Genomic DNA, 21,859 nt, shown 5'->3' with positions numbered 1-21,859 from the left:
GCATGATAAAAAGGTTCATTATGCAGTCAACCCCCTTTTTCTTTTGAATGTTGCCACTTTCCGAGATAAAGGAAATAAATCTGACACTATTGAAAAACTGTCTTTGAAAGGTCCCCTCCCTCATCCATCCTGCAGCTAGACCTCATTTGGCCAATAATATATCAATAGAGTTACTTTCATTATAAAATGATAGGCCACAGATTAGCATGCAACAATGGCTCTAAACAATAGGCTACAGCATTGTTGATGTTGCGGCACTTGTTAGGAGGTTGAATGATTTTGTCTACTATTGCCTGCAGAAAGGTGCAACGTCAGCAAAAGAGGTGTGCTGCATAACCATTAGAACTGCGCTACTGGGACGAGACCGTGCCAGTGATTGACAGTGGGAAAAGTTGGAACACAATACACAATTACCCATGTACATCACTTTATTTCAGTGTGGAAATATTACAATTTAAAATAGTCAGTCAAGTTATAACAAAATCGCTTGTTAATGTGTCTATCACGTATGACAGGTGTAATTATAGCCTACAATTAAACAACCCTACTGCATCAACCAATTATGTCCTCAAAATACTGTCGCTGTAGATTCATTCATATAGAAAAAAAGAGAAAAGCAAAAAAAGATGCCAAGAGAACATATCAGCAGGATGGAATTTAAAAAAGGAGCCTCGTGCTCTGGGAGACGGCCATAGTAGCACTCTACAGTCCGATGCTGCCGCCTGGTGGCGAGACTTCACATCACTTGGGACCTGAGAGCAGATAGGTGTCATGATGAGATGTATTGGTTTCATAAATACAAATGATATACACAAATCAGACATTTGATAAAGACCAACATGGAAATGAAATCAATGATAGATGATTTTTACTTGTCACAGCCCCTGCCTCTGCCTCAGGTACTCCAGCAGGCCTGAGAGATGAACATGGGAAACAGGTAAACCACCACTTGGCCAGTGATTAAAAAGTATACAGTACCAAACCAAGCCATCTAAACCCTAAAACATAGGGGGGAAATGTATTAAAGATCAAACCGAGTACTGAAGCTTCTAACTGTTAAGAATATTCTAAAAGCTCCTCTCATTAAGAGTCTAGAGATAACACTTTAATAGCCTTACAATGAACTCAGTCAAGGTCTTCTCTGCCATGTTTAATCAACACCTAGCTCTTCTTTGCCCAACTTACCGTGACTTCGGACTTGATTTACATGGGCATTTCCGGCCTGCAGAGAGAGCGAGAGAAATTAGTGTGAAAGAGCTACTATGATGGAAAGCTGATGTACTCTGAGGATAGCTTGAGTTGACAGGACTCTCTCCATCCTAGATGTCAAAGATACCGCCTGCTAAACTAGCACTGGAATGAAGATACCGCCTGCTAAACTAGCACTGGAATGAAGATACCGCCTGCTAAACTAGCACTGGAATGAAGATACCGCCTGCTAAACTAGCACTGGAATGAAGATACCGCCTGCTAAACTAGCACTGGAATGAAGATACCGCCTGCTAAACTAGCACTGGAATGAAGATACCGCCTGCTAAACTAACACTGGAATGAAGATACCGCCTGCTAAACTAACACTGGAATGAAGATACCGCCTGCTAAACTAACACTGGAATGAAGACACCGCCTGCTAAACTAACACTGGAATGAAGATACCGCCTGCTAAACTAACACTGGAATGAAGATACCGCCTGCTAAACTAACACTGGAATGAAGATACCGCCTGCTAAACTAGCACTGGAATGAAGATACCGCCTGCTAAACTAACACTAGAATGAAGATACTTCAGTAATTGATGTGTATAGAAGTTGGAATATTACATAATTTTACAAGACCCTATCCAGTAAAACATATACAAACTGCTTGATTATTCTAAATTATTATTTGTACAGCTTGGACAGAACACTAAAGACCCAAAGCCTTCTCTTTGCACATGTGCAGTAGCAGGAGGGGGCACTCCCTCTGTCCCCTGTGATATCTATGACTAATGTATGGGCTGATTAATGTAATGGATGCCTGGAGTAAGAGTTAGGGTGGGTGGAGGTCTCCAGCTATGCCTGGGGTGGGGTGGATGAGGGCAAGGGCAGGAGATGAGGAGGGAGGGGACAAGGCTGCATAGTGTCCAGGCCAGTTTTAGTCAGTGCCCTAGATGTGAAGATGTCTACAGGGTAGAGAGGTGTTGGGTGTCCTGGGCGTTGTGCAAGGCATGTTGGCCTGCATGCCAGCAAGTAACTGATCCCAGGCTTGTTTATGGGGCGGCAGGGTAGCCTAGTGGTTAGAGCATTGGACTAGTAACCGAAAGGTTGCAAGTTCAAATCCCAGAGCTGACAAGGTACAAAATCTGTCGTTCAGTTAACCCACTGTTCTTAGGTCATCATTGAAAATAAGAATTTGTTCTTAACTGACTTGCCTAGTAAAATAAAGGTTAAATAAAATAAAAATATAAGGACTGGACTGGTAAAGAGGGGCTGTCCAATGGATCAACATGTTGAACAGTGCAGAACTACAATAATATGGAATGAGATTGGTACAGTAGAAATAAACTTATGGGACTAATCACATTTTATTTCAATGGAAGTGTAATACTTCAAATGGTATTTTAAATATAACTGTAGTTGGGCCGACAGACTTACTGACGATGAGGACAATGCCCATGACAAACAGTACCACAGCGAAGATCAGTCCACCGATCCTCAGAGATTCATAGTCTGAAACAGAAATACATTTTTATCCCTACACACTAAGGCCCACTACTGCAGAATATGTGCAAGGCACAGTGTAACTTAAAACATCTTATTCAGTACATGCATATGCACTGTACCCTCTTAGGGTGGATACAGCATAGCAAAGCTATGCAATTATGACACAATCAATCACATTACTGAAACAATTCAAACATACGTGCCTACTGTATATGCCACGATTGATGAATCCATCAGGTTCACATCTATAGATATCTATATTCTGATGAATATTACTGCCTCAAACATGGAAGGATATTCACTGTAAGAGCTGAATATATCCTATAATGTGTCTGAATGCATAGACCTACTGAAGACAGGATAGAGCAATGAACAGGTTTGATGACAGAATCTCTATTATGGTTGTGATGTGTTTAGAAATGAGACTACAGCAGAGTGGGAGGGACTAGAACGGTTTGCCAGTTGAACTCCGGAAGCGTGGCCCGAAGGGTCAATGTTTTCCGACGCTCCTGGAAAAATGGAGGGAAAACACGAGCCCGTCTTGACCTCCCTGATATTCCCTGAGAAGTGTCACGTTTGCCCCCAGGGGAGTTAGTCCACGTTGATCCATCCCCCACTCACCGTAGTGAAACGCAGCGTCATAGTCTGGGAATACATGAAAACCAGATACATTTAGTGAGGGACTGCATTTTGTAGAATGTTATTATTCACAGTTATTCAATCTCCATTGAAATTGCAGCTATAGTTTAAAAAAAAGGACATTAGACCACTTGTCCCATCGCCAGCCAAAGCAGATTGAAGACAGAGCTGCGCATGAGGCCAGATGGAATGTATTGTAAAGGATCCACTGGGAGACTTCTAAAACATTGTGTCCCTAGTGGGAATTACATCTCCTTTAAAATCACATGCATTCATAGTGGTCCTTTTCAATAGAAACTTACACACCATGTTTGGAGCTAAACTAATTCAAACGTCAACGGGGTTGAGTGTAACTGGAGTGAAAAAGCTGAGTGACCAAAAACTGATTTAACTCTTTGCCAACATGCTCTTTAAAGTGAAATACAATTGGTACAATAATGTTAATTTGAAACAAGAAAATGTTACCTTTTTCATCCATCGTCAATGCTAGAAAACAAAAGACCGAAAGCATTAGTGATTGACAGGCATTAGCTCCGACTGTGTGCTTGGTGTGAACTACGAAGCTTTCATAACTGGTTTGAGGCTCTGTTGACTTTCAAAACTGTAGTCAAGTGTTCCAGAAGTGTACATTGAATGTCAATAGTGACTACTGTACACATGATAGTAAAGACTGGTTGTAGTGTTCTATGCTTAAAAATAAAAAAAATGGTCCACTTGTACTGAAAGTTTAGGAATGGGGCATGCACTTACAGATTACACCACTGGGTGATGCGATACACAGTGCATGCTTTTAAATACAACCTGGCAACACTCAGGTGGCTCCCTCCTTATAACAGTAAAGGAGAAGCAGCAAAATGCAGTGTACCATAAGCAGCTCTGTTGAAAGCAGTAGAAATGCTAATGCTACAATGATGCAAGACACCACAGAGTCCTGATGCATTACTAACCATCCCCACTCTGCAGTCATTTCCTAAGGCCAGTGACCCATGTCAGCTCAGGTAGGTGCTGTTATAAAGCAGACTTCACTGTGTGCACGCAGAGCGAGTAACTGTTTGAGAATCAACCAAATGTCACATCGGTCCTCACAATACCAAGATGGCCTGCTGTTTGTGAAGTGGATGGACACCAGAGAGGTGGTGATGTGCTCCACTATACACAAGGCCTTCACTGGTGATCACGTCGCCAGGCATGTGAAGGACACTACTGGGGCATGGACCACAAAAAATGTCCCCATTCCAACAGCAGTGAAGGACTACAATAAAAGCATGGGAGGAGTCGACCTGTCAGATGCACTTATTGGTTACTATAATGTTCTTCACAAAACCATGAAATGGTACAAGACATTCTTTTACCATTTCATGGACATTGCTGTGGTGAATTCCTTCATCCTCCATAACGAAATGGCCAAGAGCTGTGGACAGCCCCCCATGTCACAGCTGGTATTCAGGGAGCAGCTCGTCCGTGAGCTTGCTAGCTACAGCAGGTCCACTGCAGCACCTTCAGTCCCCTCTACCTCTGTCCCTTCTGCTCCTTCAACCAGTGGTGTGCACATGCTGAAATTCCTTATTGCAGGCGAGAAGGAGTGCAAAAGGAATTCAGTAAGGAGGCTTCGTTGTGCTCTTTGCCACAAGAAATCCTCTGTCGGCTGCAGCACCTGTGAAGTGACACTCTGCTTCACAGCAGAAAGAGACTGCTATGCGCTGTGGCATCAGCAGCACAATATTGTGTAGAGGGTCTTCACATTATTGAACATTGAACATGTAAATAGTTACCCATGTTATTTTTATTTTTTTGGAAATGTTCATTTTTTTCTTCAATTTTCCAAAATATATGTTTCCGGGTATGTGTGAATATTTTTTTTAAAATTTTGTATATAGTTATTTTCAGCAATGTACCCATGTACCAATTCGGCCACTTGGGTACATTTGGGAAACTTGTGAGGGACACCTGGGTGACTACATACCCAATGGCATGTACCTCACTCATTCCTAGAGGCATCTGTCTGAAACTTTGGGGAAATACTGTTGCCTGCTTATTCTCTCATTTAAAAGTATCCAGAGTATCATAACTGAATATGTTGATGTTCTAGTTGATTTTAAAGATGCTACAACAATAAAATAACTGAAAAACGCCTGTTTATTTCCTTGTATTTTCTTCTACCAGATCTAGTGTGTTATATTCTCCTACATTCAATTCACATTTACACAAACTTCAGAGTGTTTTTAATCAAATGGTAACAAGAATATGCATATCCTTGCTTCTGGGCCTGAGCTACAGGCTGTTAGAATAGGGTATGTCTTCAGGCGGAAATTGCACAAAGTGGGGGGGTATCCTTAACAGGTTTTAACCACAGATTAAGAATCTAAATCACATGGATGTCACACTATCTGGATCACCAAACAAATAAATGACTCCTGCTTTGTTTAGTACAGAAGTAATAGAACCACTTCTAGAAAGTTCCAAAGTGTATTACATTAATCACTGCTCAGCTCTAACAACGAAATGCTCCTCTGATTGGCTCATCTTGTATCTGCTGACATTTAAATTCTCTTCTAAAGGATGTCAGAGAATGACAACCCGAGTCAGCAGGGCTTTTTATGGTGCAGTAGATAAGCCTAATGTCCGACAAACACTTCCGTTTGGTGTCATTCCTCTCCATTACCAGGGGAACTCATATCCTGCCCAAATCACCCTGTTGACTGTGGAGAAAAACAACTAATGTAGCGCAATCTGCTCAAGAACAAGTCAGCACAACACAACACAAAGTGCAGTGTAGGACTGCCTAGCACCACATGCTACTACAATATGGGAGGCTTGGCTGCACACCAAATGACCGATTACTAAAATCCTTCACATGAGAAAAAGGCTAATCCTGGCCAGGAAAGCAAAGGCTCTTTCTTACACCAGTCTAGATGAGCCCATTTCAAATGAACTGGATTTAATCACAACTTGAAATCCTTACACAATAGTATTTAAATAAATATAGTTGTGCAATATGTAAGTACAGACAGAGCAAAGCTTGTCATACTCTAGGGCAGGGGTATCAAACTCAATCTATGGAGGGCCTAGTGTCTGCTGGTCTTTGCTTTTTCCTTTCAATTAAAGACCTAGACAACCAGGCGAGGAGAGTTCTTAACTAATTAGAGTTGAGTGAAAACCCACAGACACTCGGCCCTCCATGAAATGAGTTCGACACATGTGCTCTATGGCAGTTTCCTGACACCCCAATGAGGAGATATTTCAATCAGCTGTGTAGTGCACCAAAATGTGCACCCAGGGGAGACCCCCAGACTGAGTTTGATGAAAAGCTGCTCTAGTGCAACTGACCAGACAATAACAAATATGGCTGTGCATTCTTAGTGCCCATTCCAAAACAGACACCTGTGTTTCTCATTCCTTTATGACAACACTGAGGCATCCAAAAAAAAAAAAACTTACCTGGCATGTCCCTGCCTATAGATGACCCTGTTAGTATAGACAGACCAGTTCATTCTTTAAATCACTGGAACTCGTAAGACACTACAAGTTCTAAAATATGACACTACAAACTTTCCTTTATCACTCTGCAGTGTCTCCCCTAAATGCATTGGCTAACACTGTAAAATAATAAATCAATTATATATGCCCCAAGAACACCCCCTTCCTAACTCTGCTGAAAAACACTGCATTGTGAATGACCTTTCCAGTTTCTCTACAGACAGCCATACTCTAGGACAGGGTTTCCCACCCCCACCAGACATTTCACACTTTTGTTTTAACCCTAAATGGGAACACCTGGTTCGATTAGTCAACTAATCATCAAGCCTTTGACTAATTGAATCAGGTGTGCCCATTTAGGGTTAAAACAAAAGTGTGAAATGTCTGGGGGGTGGGGGCAGCGGAGAGAGTTGGGAAACCCTGTTCTAGAGTATGGCTGTCTTGAAGCCCCGGACAAAAACACCAAATTCAACTCATCGAGGATTCAATGATTAGTTGACAAGTTGAAACAGGTTTGTTAGTCCAGGGCTACAATACGAATGTGTACTGTAAAAAACAAGGGGTTATTCGAGGACTGGAGCTGGGAAACACTGCTCTAGGGCAACTGATAAGCCAACAACAAAGATGCCATGCATACTGTGTCCATTCCAAGGCAGACAGACTGCATTTCTCATTCCTTTAACACAACGGAGGCATCCAATGCACTGCAAACTTACCTGGCATCTCCCTGCCAAATCCTGACCCTGTTAGTACAGACAGACCAGCTCATTCTTTAATCACCGGCACTCTGAATAAAACATTACATTTCCCTCAACCACACTGTGAACGCTCCTCAGTCACCATTCAAGTGCTGGGTTCAAGTATTTGAGAGAGAAGCTCAAACAAGAAAAAGAGTGAAAGGAAAAAGCTCACCCAAAGCAGGAGGAACACAGGAGCAGAATGCCACCAACAGAGAGAGATCCATGTCACCTGGAGACAAAGGGAAACAACCACCAGAAACATGACAAGACAGAAAGCAAATACTTTATTTGAGAACCAAGTTCAATCCCCTGGGGGGACTCAAGTTGATACATGACAATTACATATTTCAAGCATAACGTAATGGAAAGACTTCTGGGCTCATAATGAGGAAACATAACAGGCTTACACAGTTGAATCCTACAGATGAAGAACCATATGTGACAATTTTTCCATTTTAAGTTATTTTTATATTATTAATTGTGTGTACCACATTAGGTGTTTTATGGTTGACAAATAATTCACCATACCCATATCTTCCAACAACAATTGATATTTTTTTGTTATTTCAAAAAATACTTTTGTTATTGCCGTTTTAATTTTTAGAATGTGGAAGAACAGTTTATCTCGTGATGATTTCAGTTTGTGGAAGAACAGTATATCTCCAGTGATGATCTCAGTTTGTGGAAGAACAGTATATCTCCAGTGATGATCTCAGTTTGTGGAAGAACAGTATATCTCCAGTGATGATCTCAGTTTGTGGAAGAACATTATATCTCCAGTGATGATCTCAGTTTGTGGAAGAACAGTATATCTCCAGTGATGATCTCAGTTTGTGGAAGAACAGTATATCTCCAGTGATGATCTCAGTTTGTGGAAGAACAGTATATCTCCAGTGATGATCTCAGTTTGTGGAAGAACAGTATATCTCCAGTGATGATCTCAGTTTGTGGAAGAACAGTATATCTCCAGTGATGATTTCAGTTTGTGGAAGAACAGTATATGTGACATTTTGCATGACTCTTGTAAGATGTCCTTTTTTAACACCTGATATGACGTTTTAAGTACTTTCAAGTACAGACGCCCTTCATGTAAATAACTTAAATGCAATATGTAGTTAATTCATTTGTATGGAGGTTCATTTAGAGGTGGTCTATCAACTTTAGCACTGATGACTTTTCTTAAAAGTTGAGTCATGAAATATTAGTCAAATTTAAAATGAAGCCCTCAATGTGAACATACCATAGAATAACTACAAAAATATAATACAATTAAATGAATTCAATCAAAACAAGCACAACTTGTACATATCAAATATGGATCAATGTGATGTGCCATTATGCAGGTCCCTAAGGTCAATATTACATAACGTTCAGAAAACCATTCTCTTTGCGTTTAACACTATGATCAGCAATTAAGTTTTGAATTGCGTTAAACCCATGCTAAAGGCAAGAAATGTCTTTCTGTACCGAGGTGACAGCAGTAAATGAGTATTAACTGCTTAGAGTTCATGCTAAATGTGGTGACAGAGAGACGTACTGTACATTGTAATGAATAAAAAAAGGGAATCAAGATCAAATGAACACTCACATACTGTATGTGACGACTTATTTGTTTTTAATTCATTCAGATTAAAAAAGGTTCAAATGATCACACACACAAAATAATTCGCAACATAACACAATGTACATAACATTTTCTACACTAGGAACAACATCTTAAAATTAAATTAATTCAATATATTGTGCTGGTTCAAATCATACACAAATTGACTCACATAGAAAACACATTTAATTTCCTACAATAGGGGTGACATGTCTTCTGAAATGTATTCAGATTCAACATACTATACATTTTCAGGGGATCATAAACTCACAGAAAAAAAAACAGTTAATTATGTAGCTTGGTTTAACAACAGATGATTCACTCTGCAGTGATTTATAAAAAGAGCGTGCAGCAGCTGGTAAGTAGTTGAGCTGGTCATCAGATCTTGGTACTTGTTTTGTTTTGATGGGCAGAGGACTCTCATATGCTCTACGGTAGTGGCTTGCAAAATAGGGAGGTTGAGGTGTAGCTCCTTGTTTTGGTTTGGAGATCAGTCACGATTTCCATCCCTCAAATAGACTGTGGCTCTGTCTGGTCTACAGATTCCAAGTATCCTCAACTGAAATTAGAACAGAAACATGTTAAGTTCCTGACATCAATAAACAACGTTCACAGTCAAGAATTAGGATATTTCATTGTTAGAACAACATGTTGCATGTTGATGGGATGTTGGTAAACTATTCTCTGTGCAATACCTGTGACTTTTAACCACCTCACTGAGGTGGTCTGTAGTCCAGCTGGTCGCTTGAGGACAGAATCTGGGACGTGTCTGAAGTCTTCACATTGCATCCTCATCGCCTTGAATGGTTTTGTTGGTTGTGCATCAAGTATCATCTTTGAAACATCATCAGTTGTATGAAGGACTGACACCTTGCGCCTCTTCTCGATGGTGGCAAAAGATCCATCACAAGGAAGAAAAGAATGACCAGAGACCATGAACTTCTGCTCAAAATGGGTAAAGTAACCCATAGAGACGAGCATCGACATCAGATTGAGCATCCGCCAGTTGTTATTCTGCCCACAGCATCTGTCCCTGAAGATGATCAACTTGCGCACCTCTGGTTTGGTGAGTGGCGTAAATTCTGTCTTCACCACTTCAATATGCAGCTTGCCACCTCAATGGACCCCTGGTGTGCAATCTCTGTAGGATACAGTGTTACATATAACTAACTAGCTACTGTAGCCATGTCGAATCATCTGGTGGATGGAGAAAAAGTAGCTAGCTATGCTTCTTCTATAATCTAGCAATAACATTTGTAACGATAATGTATAAGTTAGTAGCCAACGAACTTTAGCTAATATCTTTTCTCTATAGTTACAAATGAGACAACCCAGAACATACATGTTAGTTACTATACTCTATAGCTAGCTAGCTTGATTGTTTGATATACGGTTCTTCCACATACCTCTTTTGGACAGCTTTTCCCAGTTTTTTCTTGACCCTTACGATTTGTATAGGGTTTTCTTGACCCTTACGATTTGTATAGGGTTTTCTTGACCCTTACGATTTGTATAGGGTTTTCTTGACCCTTACGATTTGTATAGGGTTTTCTTGACCCTTACGATTTGTATAGGGTTTTCCCGCATCCAGTAAGATCTTCCTTTGCCTGTCTTTACATTCTTTTAGTTTTGTTTTACGGTTCTTTCCCACATTTCGGCGATTTTCATCAGCAACAGAAAGGTTGTGCGCTTGTCCATCCATTCTGAGTGGTGCACATAAACGGTTATTCCACCAGAGCCTATTTTTAAATTTAAAATGATTGTTAATTCGAGCTGGAAAGCTTGTGAAACCGGTTCACTATAGAAAAAGGGTGTCCAATAATGATTTTTCATGTATATCTCTTTTTGTACATTTTTTAAATGTCACATATATGGTTCTTCGTCTGTAGGATTCAGTTGTCCTGGCCAGAGGAGTGTTGAAGTTCTCCCACCACCAGTGTCTGACAGGTCTGGTTGTGGGAGAAATAGGTGCAGATCCCAGTGGTTTAACATCAGCCTTGTTACTGAACACATACAGCTTTGTATCGGAGGGGACCAGCAGAGCTAGTCACAACACCCTGCAACTTTAACACTTCACTATCAAAGAAAGCACTGTTCTTGAAATCACACCAATCTCTCTCAAGAAATGAAACTACAGGGGAAAGGTACATCTCTAGAATTATTCTTGACTTCACATTCCTTGTTTGTGCCCCTGACCGTGGGGAGGAATTAAACATTGAGGAGACGCGTTCAAATAACCCCAACATCTTGTGATCTTATAGCTGACCTGCTATGGAGGCCATGGTCTGTTGCTGCTAGACTTAAACAGTTCTCCCATGATCTCTTTATGTTTTTAGCTCCTGACTCGGGGTAAGGGCAGAGGGGGCTATTTCAGTCTCTGCACCGTAGAACATGGGTGTCCTGTCCTGGCAGTATTGGGGTGCAGGGAAGAGAGACCCGGGTTGAGTTGCACTTGATATTTGGTCAGTGGGTTAAAGACATACAGTGCCTTCAGAAAGTATTTACACCACTTTACTTTTTCTGCATTTTGTTAAGTTACAAAGTGGGGTTAACATTTATTTAATTGTAATGTGTTGTCAACGATCTACACAAAATACTATGTAATGTCAAAGTGGAAGACAAATTATAACATTTGTAAAATAAATAATAATAATTGTGAAATAAATTACTATTATATCTTGATTAGGTAAGTATTCAACCCCCTAACTCAATAAATGTTAGAATCACCATCCGCAGCAATTACAGCTGAGTGTCTTTCTCAGTACATATCTAAGAGTTATCTGCATCTGGATTGTACAACATTTGCCCAATATTATTTTCAACATTCTTCAAGCTCTGTCCAATTGGTTGTTGGTTATGGCTAGACAACCATTTTCAGGTCTTGCCATAGATTTTCAAGTAGATTTAAGTCAAAACTGTAACTTGGCCACTCAGGAACATATACTTTCTTCTAGGTAAGCAACTCCAGTGTAGATTTGGCCTTGTGTTTTAGGTTACGGTTTTGCTGAAAGCTGAATTAATCTCCCAGTGTCTGGTGTAAAGCAGACAACCAGGTTTCCACTAGAATTTTGCCTGTGCTTTGCCCCATTCCATTTATTTCTTATCCTTTAAAGCTCCCTAGTCCTAAACGATTATAAGCATACCCATAACATGATACAGCCACCATTATGCTTGAAAATATGGAGAGTGGTACTCAGTAATGTGCTGTATTGGATTTGCCCCAAACATAACATGTTGTATTCATGACAAAAAGTGAACTGCTTTGCCACATTCTTTGCTGTATTACTTTAGTGCCTTGTTGCAAACAGGATTATGTTTTGGAATATATTTATTCTGTACAGGCTTCCTTCTTTTCACTGTCAATTAGGTTAATATTGTGGAATAACCACAATGATGTTGATCCATCCCCAGTTCTCTCCTACTGTATCACAGCCATTAAGCTCTGTAACTGTTTTAAAGTCACTACTGGCCTCATGGTGAAATCCCTGAGCGGTTTCCTTCCTGAGTTGGATCAACATCATTGTGGTTATTCCACAATATTAACCTAGGTGCAGATCCTGTATCTTTGTAGTGACTGGGTGTATTGATACACCATCCAAAGTGTAATAAATAACTTCACCATGCTCAAAGGGATATTCATCATCTGCTTTTACATTTTGTATAAATGTTTTGACCCATCTACCAATAGATGCCCTTCTTTGCGAGGCATTGGAAAACTTCCCTGGTCTTTGTGTTTGAATCAGTGTTTGATATTCACTCCCAGCGACCTTACAGATAATTGTATGTGTGGGTTAGAGAGATGAGGTTGACATTAAAAAAATCATGTTAAACACTATTGTTACACACAGAGTGAGTCCATGCAACTTGTTAAGCACATTTTACACTCCTGAACTTATTTAGCCTTGCCATAACAAAGCAGTTGAATAATTATTGACTCAAGACATTTCCGCTTTTCATCTTTTATTAATTTATTTTAATCTTTTATGTATTTATTTTTAGAAAAACACAATTCCACTGACATTATATCATTAAATCTAAGTTTAATCCAATTGAAATGCAGGCTGTAACAACAACATTTGGAAAATGTCAAGGGGTGTGAATACTTTTTGAAGGCACTGTAACTCAGCAGTTTTTTTTTTCCTCAGCTGGAATGTGCAGTCACTGCTCACAACGGTATGCCGCATACCGCTACAGTTTGTTTTTCACACATAGGCCATTCTTTCTACAGATGTTCTTCCAAGCCCTTCTAGATTTTCACATCAAGTGTTAACTGGCCGTGGCTCTTAAACCAAACTCCCACACTTGGAGTGTTGTTTGTGGAGGCATTGGCACCCTCGGCAGAAAGTGTCCTGAGTTTTGTTACAGACAGCAGATAAGCCTAAATGTTTCTTTAAACAAAATCTTGTTTGTTGGAGTGCTGCAGAAGAATGTACTCACCTGACACTGATCTCTAGGGAACTGTGAGCATATTTGATTTTGGAAGAATTGAACGGTGAACATACAAATGAGCCATATTATATATCTAATTATGTATTCATTGCATCACCTGTCAGATTAAGTCACTGTCCTCGGGACTTCTGTACAACTGAAATATGATAATCAAGAACTACTCCGGCAGCAGATGAGGAGACAGAACTCATACTATACATTATGTAGATTTCCGTATGAAGAAATACCATACTGTAATGGGCATCAGATAGCCGTCACTGTAGTTAACATAATCATTTGACATAGCCATTAAAACGATTAGCCCCAATGACTCTGATCAGACCCCATCTTTTGGCACAGACCCTATCTGTTCCATCCCTAGCCCAAGGCATAGAAAAGCTGTTCCATACGGCGACTAGAACTATTCATACTTATGGTCTCTGAGTTGGAGCAGTGTGGCATGGTTTAGAGAGATGCTGGGTTTTAAACACTCAAACCAGGGCTTAAGAACAGGACTAACAACAAAGGACTGCCAATCAATATCTTAATCTGCCAAATGCTGCAAGAGTTATAGCAAAGGCCAATAATCATGTTTGTTACAGCATTCTACTTTAAAGTAGACTAGGCTCACCCTCAAGTAAACAAAGTTTAAACTAAGTTATTCTTAGAAAATACTTTTAACCTCAGTCATGGTTTTCATCTAGCCCATTAGGCTACAGATAGCTACTTCTCGTGCCTAGAGAGTTGTGAGGTTATTGCACTTTGCCTGAACTGAAAAGGACAAATACAAAGTAAGAAAAGTAGACCTACCTACTACAACCACTGAAACTGTTAAGCCAGTCAGTTTTGAAAAGTTATGGCACAGCAGGCCTACGCCAACTGGTGGCCTGCGACTGAATTTGGCTCGCGGGTGATTTTATTTGACCACCCAAGTTTTCTGAGCAAAGAAAAAAAAGTATTTAAAATTAGTTTTATTGAACATAAAATACTGTAAAAACTAAAGCAAATCAGCTCCAAGTGATTTTAATTTTGTAAATCTCGTCCAAAGTATTCCCACGCATAATGAAGAGATATGTGACCATATACAAATTTAAGCAAGGTTTGAAATTATGTTTACCTCAAATATTATACACTACATGACCAAAGGTATGTGGACATCTGCTCGTTGAACATCTCAGTCCAAAATCATGGGAATTAATATGGAGTTGGCTCCCCCTTTGCTGCTATAACAGCCTCCACTCTTCTGGGAAGGCTTTCCACTAAATGTTAGAACATTGCTGCGGGGACTTGCTTCCACTCAGCCACAAAAGCATTAGTGAGGTCGGGCATTGATTTTGGGCAATTAGGCCTGGCTCGCAGTCAGAGTTTCAATTCATCCCAAGGGTGTTCGATGGGGTTGAGGTCAGGGCTCTGTGCAGGCCAGTCAAGTTCTTCCACACTGATCTCGACCAACAATTTCTGTATGGACTTCGCTTTGTGCACGGGGGCATTGTCATGCTGAAACAGGAAAGAGCATTCCCCAAACTGTTGCCACAAAGGAAGCACAGAATGGAAAGAGCTGTGTGTTGTTATTGTTAATACAGACAGAGAAGAGCTCCAACTTCTTAATCATAGCCTCAATTTTGTCCCGCATATTGAATATAGTTGTGGAGAGTCCCTGTAATCCTAGATTCAGATCATACAGACGAGAAAAAACATCACCCAGATAGGCCAGCCGTGTGAGAAACTCCGTCATCATGCAAGCGGTCAGACAAGAGATAATTATGGTCAGTAAAGAGAACTTTAAGCTTGTGTCAATACTTTGCCCCTTGATAACCAGCGCACTTCTGTATGTTGTAAAAGTGTTACATGGTCGCTGCCCATATCATTGCATAGTGCAGATAATGCACAAGAGTTCAGGGGCCTTGCTTGAACAAAGTTAACCATTTTCACTGTAGTGTGCAAAACGTATTTCAAGTTGTCAGGCATTCCCGTGGCAGCAAGAGCCTCTCAATGGATGCTGCAGTGTACCCAAGTGGCGTTGAGAGCAACTGCTTGCATGCGCGTTACCACTCCACTATGTCTCCCTGTCATGGCTTTTGCGCCATCAGTACAGATACCAACATATCTTGACCACCAAAGACCATTTGATGTCACAAATCTGTCCAATACTTAAAAAATATCCTCTCCTGTTGCCCTGGTTTCCAGTGATTTGCAGAAGAGGATATCTTCCTTAATTGACCCCCCATAAACGTAATAGACAAATACCAAAAGCTGTGCCAGGCCCGCCACGTCTGTTGACTCATACAGCAGTAACGCGGACACTGCCGCAGATATGGCTTGTATGTGAAGCAGTAATTGTTTCTTAACATCTCCTGCCATGTCACTGATGCGTCGTGAAACAGTGCTGTTTGATGAAGCAATTGTCTGTATAGTTTTTTGGGCCTTTCCCCCCCAGCATTGTCACAGCCATATCCGTGGCAGCAGGAAGAATTAAGTCCTCCATAATAGTATGGGGCTTGCCTGTCCTAGCCACTCGGTAGCTCACCATATACGACGCTTCTAGCCCCTTCATATTAATGGTATCTGTTGCTTTTATACATGTCTTACTAATCGAAAGTCATCTTTATTCTCGCTCAAAAAAACTCCCTTGGCTTATTTTTCAAATTGGCATGTTTTGTTTCTAAATGCCTGTTTCGTTGAGTTGTGTGATAGGACTTTTAACACACTGTGGCCGAGGAAAGGCACTACTCCCAATATAAGTGAACCCCAAATCAACGTAGTTCTCATCATATTTAATATTTGCGCCTCTTGATGGTCCAATGTCCCTGTCTGTTGTTCGGTACTTTCCCGGGCTGCATCAGATTCACAACTGTCAGTGTCCATGGTAGCTGGGTTAACAACAAATGTAGAATTACTGGTGTTATCATTGGATGTGCTCGTGGAAGCAGGACAACTTGTGTCATTGACAGGTGCAGGTGTAGTACTGCTGGTAGTAGCAGTACTACCAGTAGAGCTGGTATGTGTCTCTATGGATGTGCTTGTGGAAGCAGGACAACTTGTGTCATCGACAGGTGCAGGTGTAGTACTGCTGGTAGTAGCAGTACTACCAGTAGAGCTGGTATGTGTCTCTATGGACGAGGCCTTACTTTTTAAAAACATTTATCCATTTTTGAGCAAACGGAATGAGCAGCAGCTGCGTTTGGCTACATACGGACCGTTAGTGGAATTCCCACAAGAGAGTAACGGTTAACGTGATTGGATGTTAATTATTTGACTAGGCTAGCTGTATTTGAAAGTGTGTTGTTATTCTGCTGAACACTAGATAGTTTCATTTTATTTTTGGCAGTGAAGGCTACGAGGCTACTCAGGCGAGAAAAAACCTCACCAAAATGTATAGCCCGTTGGAAATGATAAATGGACTGTTTGAATATGTGAAGATTTTCAAAATGTTTTTATTTGCATACCACCCCAACAGATCCACAGATGACACAATCTCAATCGTACTCCACACTGCCCTTTCCCACCTTGACAAAAGGAACACCTATGTGAAAATGCTGTTCATTGACTACAGCTCAGCATTCAACACCATAGTGCCCACAAAGCTCATCACTAAGCTAAGGACCCTGGGACTAAACACCTCCCTCTGCAACTGGATCCTGGACTTCCTGACGGGCCACCCCCAAGTGGTCAGGGTAGACAACTACAAGTCTGCCACGCTGATCCTGAACACTGGAGCCTCTCACGGGTGCGTGCTTAGTCCCCTCCTGTACGCCTTGTTCAAACACGACTCCAACAACATCACTAAGTTTGCTGACGACACAACAGTAGTAGGTCTGATCGCCGACAACGATGAGACAGCCTATAGGGAGGTCAGAAACCTGGCTGTGTGGTGCCAGGACAACAACCTCTCCCTCACTGTGAGCAAAACAAAGGAGCTGATTGTGGACTACAGAAAAAGGCTGGCCGAACAGGCCCCCATTAACATCGACGGGGCTGTAGTAGAGCGGGTAGAGAGCTTCAAGTTCCCCAGTGTAAAAAAACACACCAAGACAGTTGTGAAGAGGGCACGACAACACCTGTTCCCCCCTCAGGAGACTGAAAAGATTTGGCATGGGTCCCCAGATCCTCAAAAAGTTCTACAGCTGCACCATCGAGAGCATCCTGACCGGTTGCATCACCGCCTGGTACGGCAACTGCTTGGCATCTGACCGTAAGGCAAATCCAGGACCTATATACCAGGCGGTGTGAGAGGAAAGCCCAAAAAATGGTCAAAGACTCCAGTGACCCAATTCATAAACGTTTCTCTCTGCTACCGCATGGCAAGCGGTACCGGAGCGCCAAGTCTAGGACCACAAGGCTCCTTAACAGCTTCTAACCCCAAGCCACAAGACTGCTGAACAATTAATCAAATGGCCACCCAAACTATTTACATTAACACACCCCTCCCTCCATTTGTTTTTACACTGCTGCTACTCGCTGTAATTATCTATGCATAGTCACTTCACCCCTACATACATGTACAAATTACCTCAACTAACCTGTACCCCTGCACATTGAATCGGCACCAGTATTCCCTCTATATAGCCTCGTTATTGTTATTTTATTGTGTTAGTTTTGTATAAATTTTTCCTTTATTTGGTAATACTTTAACTCTTTCTTGAACTGCACTGCTGGTTAATTAAGGGCTTGTAAGTAAGCATTTCACCATAAATTGAAAAAAATGTGAATTTATATTTTGATGTGTGTATTTTCGGTAATTTCTGTAATTCAGGACTCATCTGTAAAATATACATTGGTCTCAGTAGGACTCCCTGATAAAATAAAGGTGAAATAAATAAATACAAAATATATGGTCACGTGCTCTCAAAGATATTTAGAAATCGTTTAAATGTAATGATATGGGGAACTTTCTATAGACTAAATGTTCTTAAACCAACGGAAAACATGGCTTACTTGCAAGGCTATTTACATAAATGTAGCAAATTATACAAACTTTAAAGCTATGTGCACAGGTCAAAAACAGTTTTCCCTAAAGCACGTGTTGTTAGTTATTCACATGTTTTGACGGGAAAATTGCCTCTTGGTAAAAGATGTATGGCAAATGAAAACAAATTACCTGTCAGAAGTCCAATTAATGGAAAATAGGTGACTGTGGAGATTAGATGAATAATAAAAACGCTTAGGTCGCTGCCTTGCCTCCGCTCCTTCAGAAACAATGTTTCTAGTGTTCTAATTTATCGACACAAAAAGTCCGCTTTTGCAAAACTGATAAAACACGATTTAACGAGCGTACTTAATGTACAGAAATGAATGAAAATCCGGTCCTGAAATGTTTCTCCTGAAACATCCAGCAAAGTTTTCGCAGTCGGATATAATTTTAGCGTCTGGCGAGGGAAAGAAGGGGGAGGGAGTTAGGGGTTGGTCTGAGAAGAAATGCAAACTGCCCTCCAGAATTACCCTGCTACTGAGGGGTAAACAACCTTACCACCAACTCTATTTTGATGTTTGTTTTTTTACCACCATTTTCACATTTTCGGACAATTTGTTGTACACCGCGTTCAGTTTAGGGTGTGCACCATCCTAAAACGAAAATACATGCTATAACGCTTGCTTGTTCTGCCCGCTACGATTAATTTGGTCCCATTTGAAACGAGAGTCTGTGGTCTATCTTGGGTTAGTTATACAAACCTTTGATGATGCGTTATGTGCAACTACGAGCCGGTCCATGGGGGACACGAGTGTATTACCGGGAAGGCACGTCAATCCTAGACAATAGTGCAGATATAGCACCTACTGTCGGCTGTTTAGGCTACCCTGAATCGGTTTTAGTCTGTTTAATAAAATACAAAATGTGTGCAGTTATTTGGCATTTTGAGACTATTTTCCATATAATTATTTCACAGTTCAAAACAAGTTTAGCACTGTATGTTAGGTCTGAGTGAGGTAACATTCAGTGGGAGTCAAATTATTTCCTAAGCATGCAGAAAATGGGGTATGGTCTTTTCTATCTCTAAGGTTGGCCCAGCAGTTGTAAGGTTGGCCCAGCAGTTGTAAGGTTGGCCCAGCAGTTGTAAGGTTGGCCCAGCAGCTGTAAGTTTGGCCCAGCAGTTTCGAACGGAGGCAACAGAACAGAGTCAGTTCCAGGTTAGTGGGAATTAGGCTAGAACAAAACAATAAAATTACAAACCTTGGAAAGAAAACAAAAGGCTACGCTTGGTTATAGGTTATGCCAACTTGGCTTGGGCCCTAAAAAGGTAGCTACATGCTATCCCACACATCAAGACTTTTCCATGTAGGCCTACTGCCGTGAGTAGCCTGCCTAGCCCTCGAGTCATTGAGTAATAGCCTCAAGTGGATGTTGAACTAGAGGCGAAAGTTCCGCATCCAGTTCAACATACACTCAAGGGCTCACCATGGCGGGGCTGTCCAGGTGAGCTATACATTCAACTTCTGCATAAAGTTCAACATCCACTCGAGGGCTCCCCCTTGCGGGCTGTCCAGGTGCAGTATACAGTCTATCTTGGAGCCCTCGAGTGGATGTTGAGCGGGATTCAAGGATGTCTCCGTCAGGGAGAGCCACTGCTCAACTGGATGCGGAAGTGTAACCAGATCTCGACAGATTCTGTGGTTTGCATTTTGCCTGTACATTTCATAATATAATTTTTTTCTAACAGGCTTATATGTTGTTTTGGACTCTTTTTAAGACATTAATTAAGATTAAACTTGACTCTTATTGTTGCAAACAATTATTTTGTATGTAGCAGTAAAGCTAGCCAGCATGCTAGCTATCAATCATAATGGGTTTGGTTAGCTAGCAAACTAGTGTCGTCAACCAGATTAGAATCTGAATTCGAATTATTTTGAGTGTAATGCAGTTTGGTGACACTAACCACATTTCCATCCAGTTTTTATGGGAGTAAAGTCATACCTTATTAAAATAAATCATGACAGTTGTCATGGAAACAGGAAGTTTCGGTACAATTTTACAAATGCAGACATAATTTGTTGGTTTGACATGGTGGGATCTGTTTGTGTCAATAAACTTAATTATGTGAGAAATGATGGTGGAAATGCCTTTATGTGCAAATATTGAAAGAATAATCATCATTGAAGTAAATTTGGAGTCGTGATGACATGGTGTGTGGTCCTCCCACTAAGATTCTGGAAAGCATTACTATATTAGGCTACAGATTAAATAAATGATGAACTTCACAGGGTGGTGAAAGTGCACAGTATGAACTTTATGCACCTTTCCAATAAATGTTGAGGGGTCTTATTCTGGTGACATGATGATTGATGCTTGACTGTCGTTTGACAAATAACAATATTCTTGCTCTTATCCACAATAATCTCATCATGTAGACTAACCTACCCGCACTGTATCTGCAAGCTGTTGGCTAGAGTGTACATGCCAAGAGTAAGCACATGCAACAGTTTGTGACAAAACTATAGGTAGAGTTGAAAATGCAATGGAAACACATTGAACGTTCAATTTTGATTTGGTACATGAAAACTAAAAAGTGTGTGCACTGTGTCATCACACACTGACTTTTATCCTCAACATGTCAGTTTGCTGGAAACATACCACTGGTGGGAAAATGTGCACATTTACTTTATGAGGATTTTAGAATATTCCCATGAAAATCTGTTGCCAGGTTTTAGATGGAAACCTAGCTAGTGTCCGACTTTTGGCTGTCACAGATGCACCTCTCCAACTTTACTTGCCGACTTTCATCAACAGTTGGCTTCGTTAGGCTTACTAATTGAACACACACCTTTTCTATCTATTCCTTCCATAGAGATAGATAGGGAACTCATTTTTGTATCTGTGCCATTATAGCATTTGTGACAGCATGGGCAGCGCCATTGAGCAGTCAATTGTCTTCTTCACGTTCGGCTGATCCCTCCTGATGTCCCGGTTGGACATAATAATGGTGCCGAAGGAGATGGCTACCGTTTTATGATCTCGTAACCAATTGTGCTACTGTGTATGTTTTCTTTGCATTATTTGTAACGTATTTTGTACATAATGTTTCTGCCACCGTATCTAATGACTGAAAAGAGCTTCTTGATATCAGGGCAGCGATTACTCACCCCGTACTGGAGGAATTCTTCTTCTTCAACGAGTTGGACGGGAAAGATTTACGCCAGACATCCGACAAGGCCCTCCTCCCCGTCATTGGCAGGAGGAAAAGACAAAGTTATCGTGGATGACAGTCCGTATGCCTTGTTAGGATCCGTCGCCGGGAGGGTAATCTACCTTTGCCATCGGTCCTATTAGCCAATGT

At 41.0% G+C, this 21,859-nt stretch overlaps 1 protein-coding gene across 3 annotated transcripts; it reads right to left on the bottom strand.

The window, feature by feature from the left end:
• Positions 1–410: 410 nt before the first annotated feature.
• LOC115140884 (FXYD domain-containing ion transport regulator 6-like) lies at positions 411–18,988 on the bottom strand. Of its 3 annotated transcripts, XM_029679325.2 has the most exons (10): positions 18,688–18,988; positions 7,731–7,787; positions 7,535–7,561; positions 6,780–6,806; positions 3,807–3,827; positions 3,324–3,347; positions 2,634–2,708; positions 1,186–1,222; positions 873–913; positions 411–752 (listed from the first exon to the last, which is right to left on the bottom strand). In XM_029679325.2, exons 2-10 carry the CDS (start codon positions 7,780–7,782, stop codon positions 742–744), a joined length of 315 nt encoding a protein of 104 aa, XP_029535185.1. In that variant the 5' UTR covers positions 7,783–7,787; positions 18,688–18,988; the 3' UTR covers positions 411–741. The 3 variants fall into 3 exon arrangements, with proteins under 3 accessions (XP_029535185.1, XP_029535187.1, XP_029535188.1); XM_029679327.2 differs by lacking the exon at positions 6,780–6,806 and having other exon boundaries at positions 18,688–18,987; XM_029679328.2 differs by lacking the exons at positions 6,780–6,806; positions 7,535–7,561 and having other exon boundaries at positions 18,688–18,984.
• Between the last annotated feature and the right edge of the window lie 2,871 nt (positions 18,989–21,859).

This window comes from Oncorhynchus nerka, linkage group LG14 (genome assembly GCF_034236695.1).
Source record: "Oncorhynchus nerka isolate Pitt River linkage group LG14, Oner_Uvic_2.0, whole genome shotgun sequence".
NCBI classification, from domain to species: domain Eukaryota; kingdom Metazoa; phylum Chordata; class Actinopteri; order Salmoniformes; family Salmonidae; genus Oncorhynchus; species Oncorhynchus nerka.
This window is presented reverse-complemented; position numbering and strand designations above follow the sequence as displayed.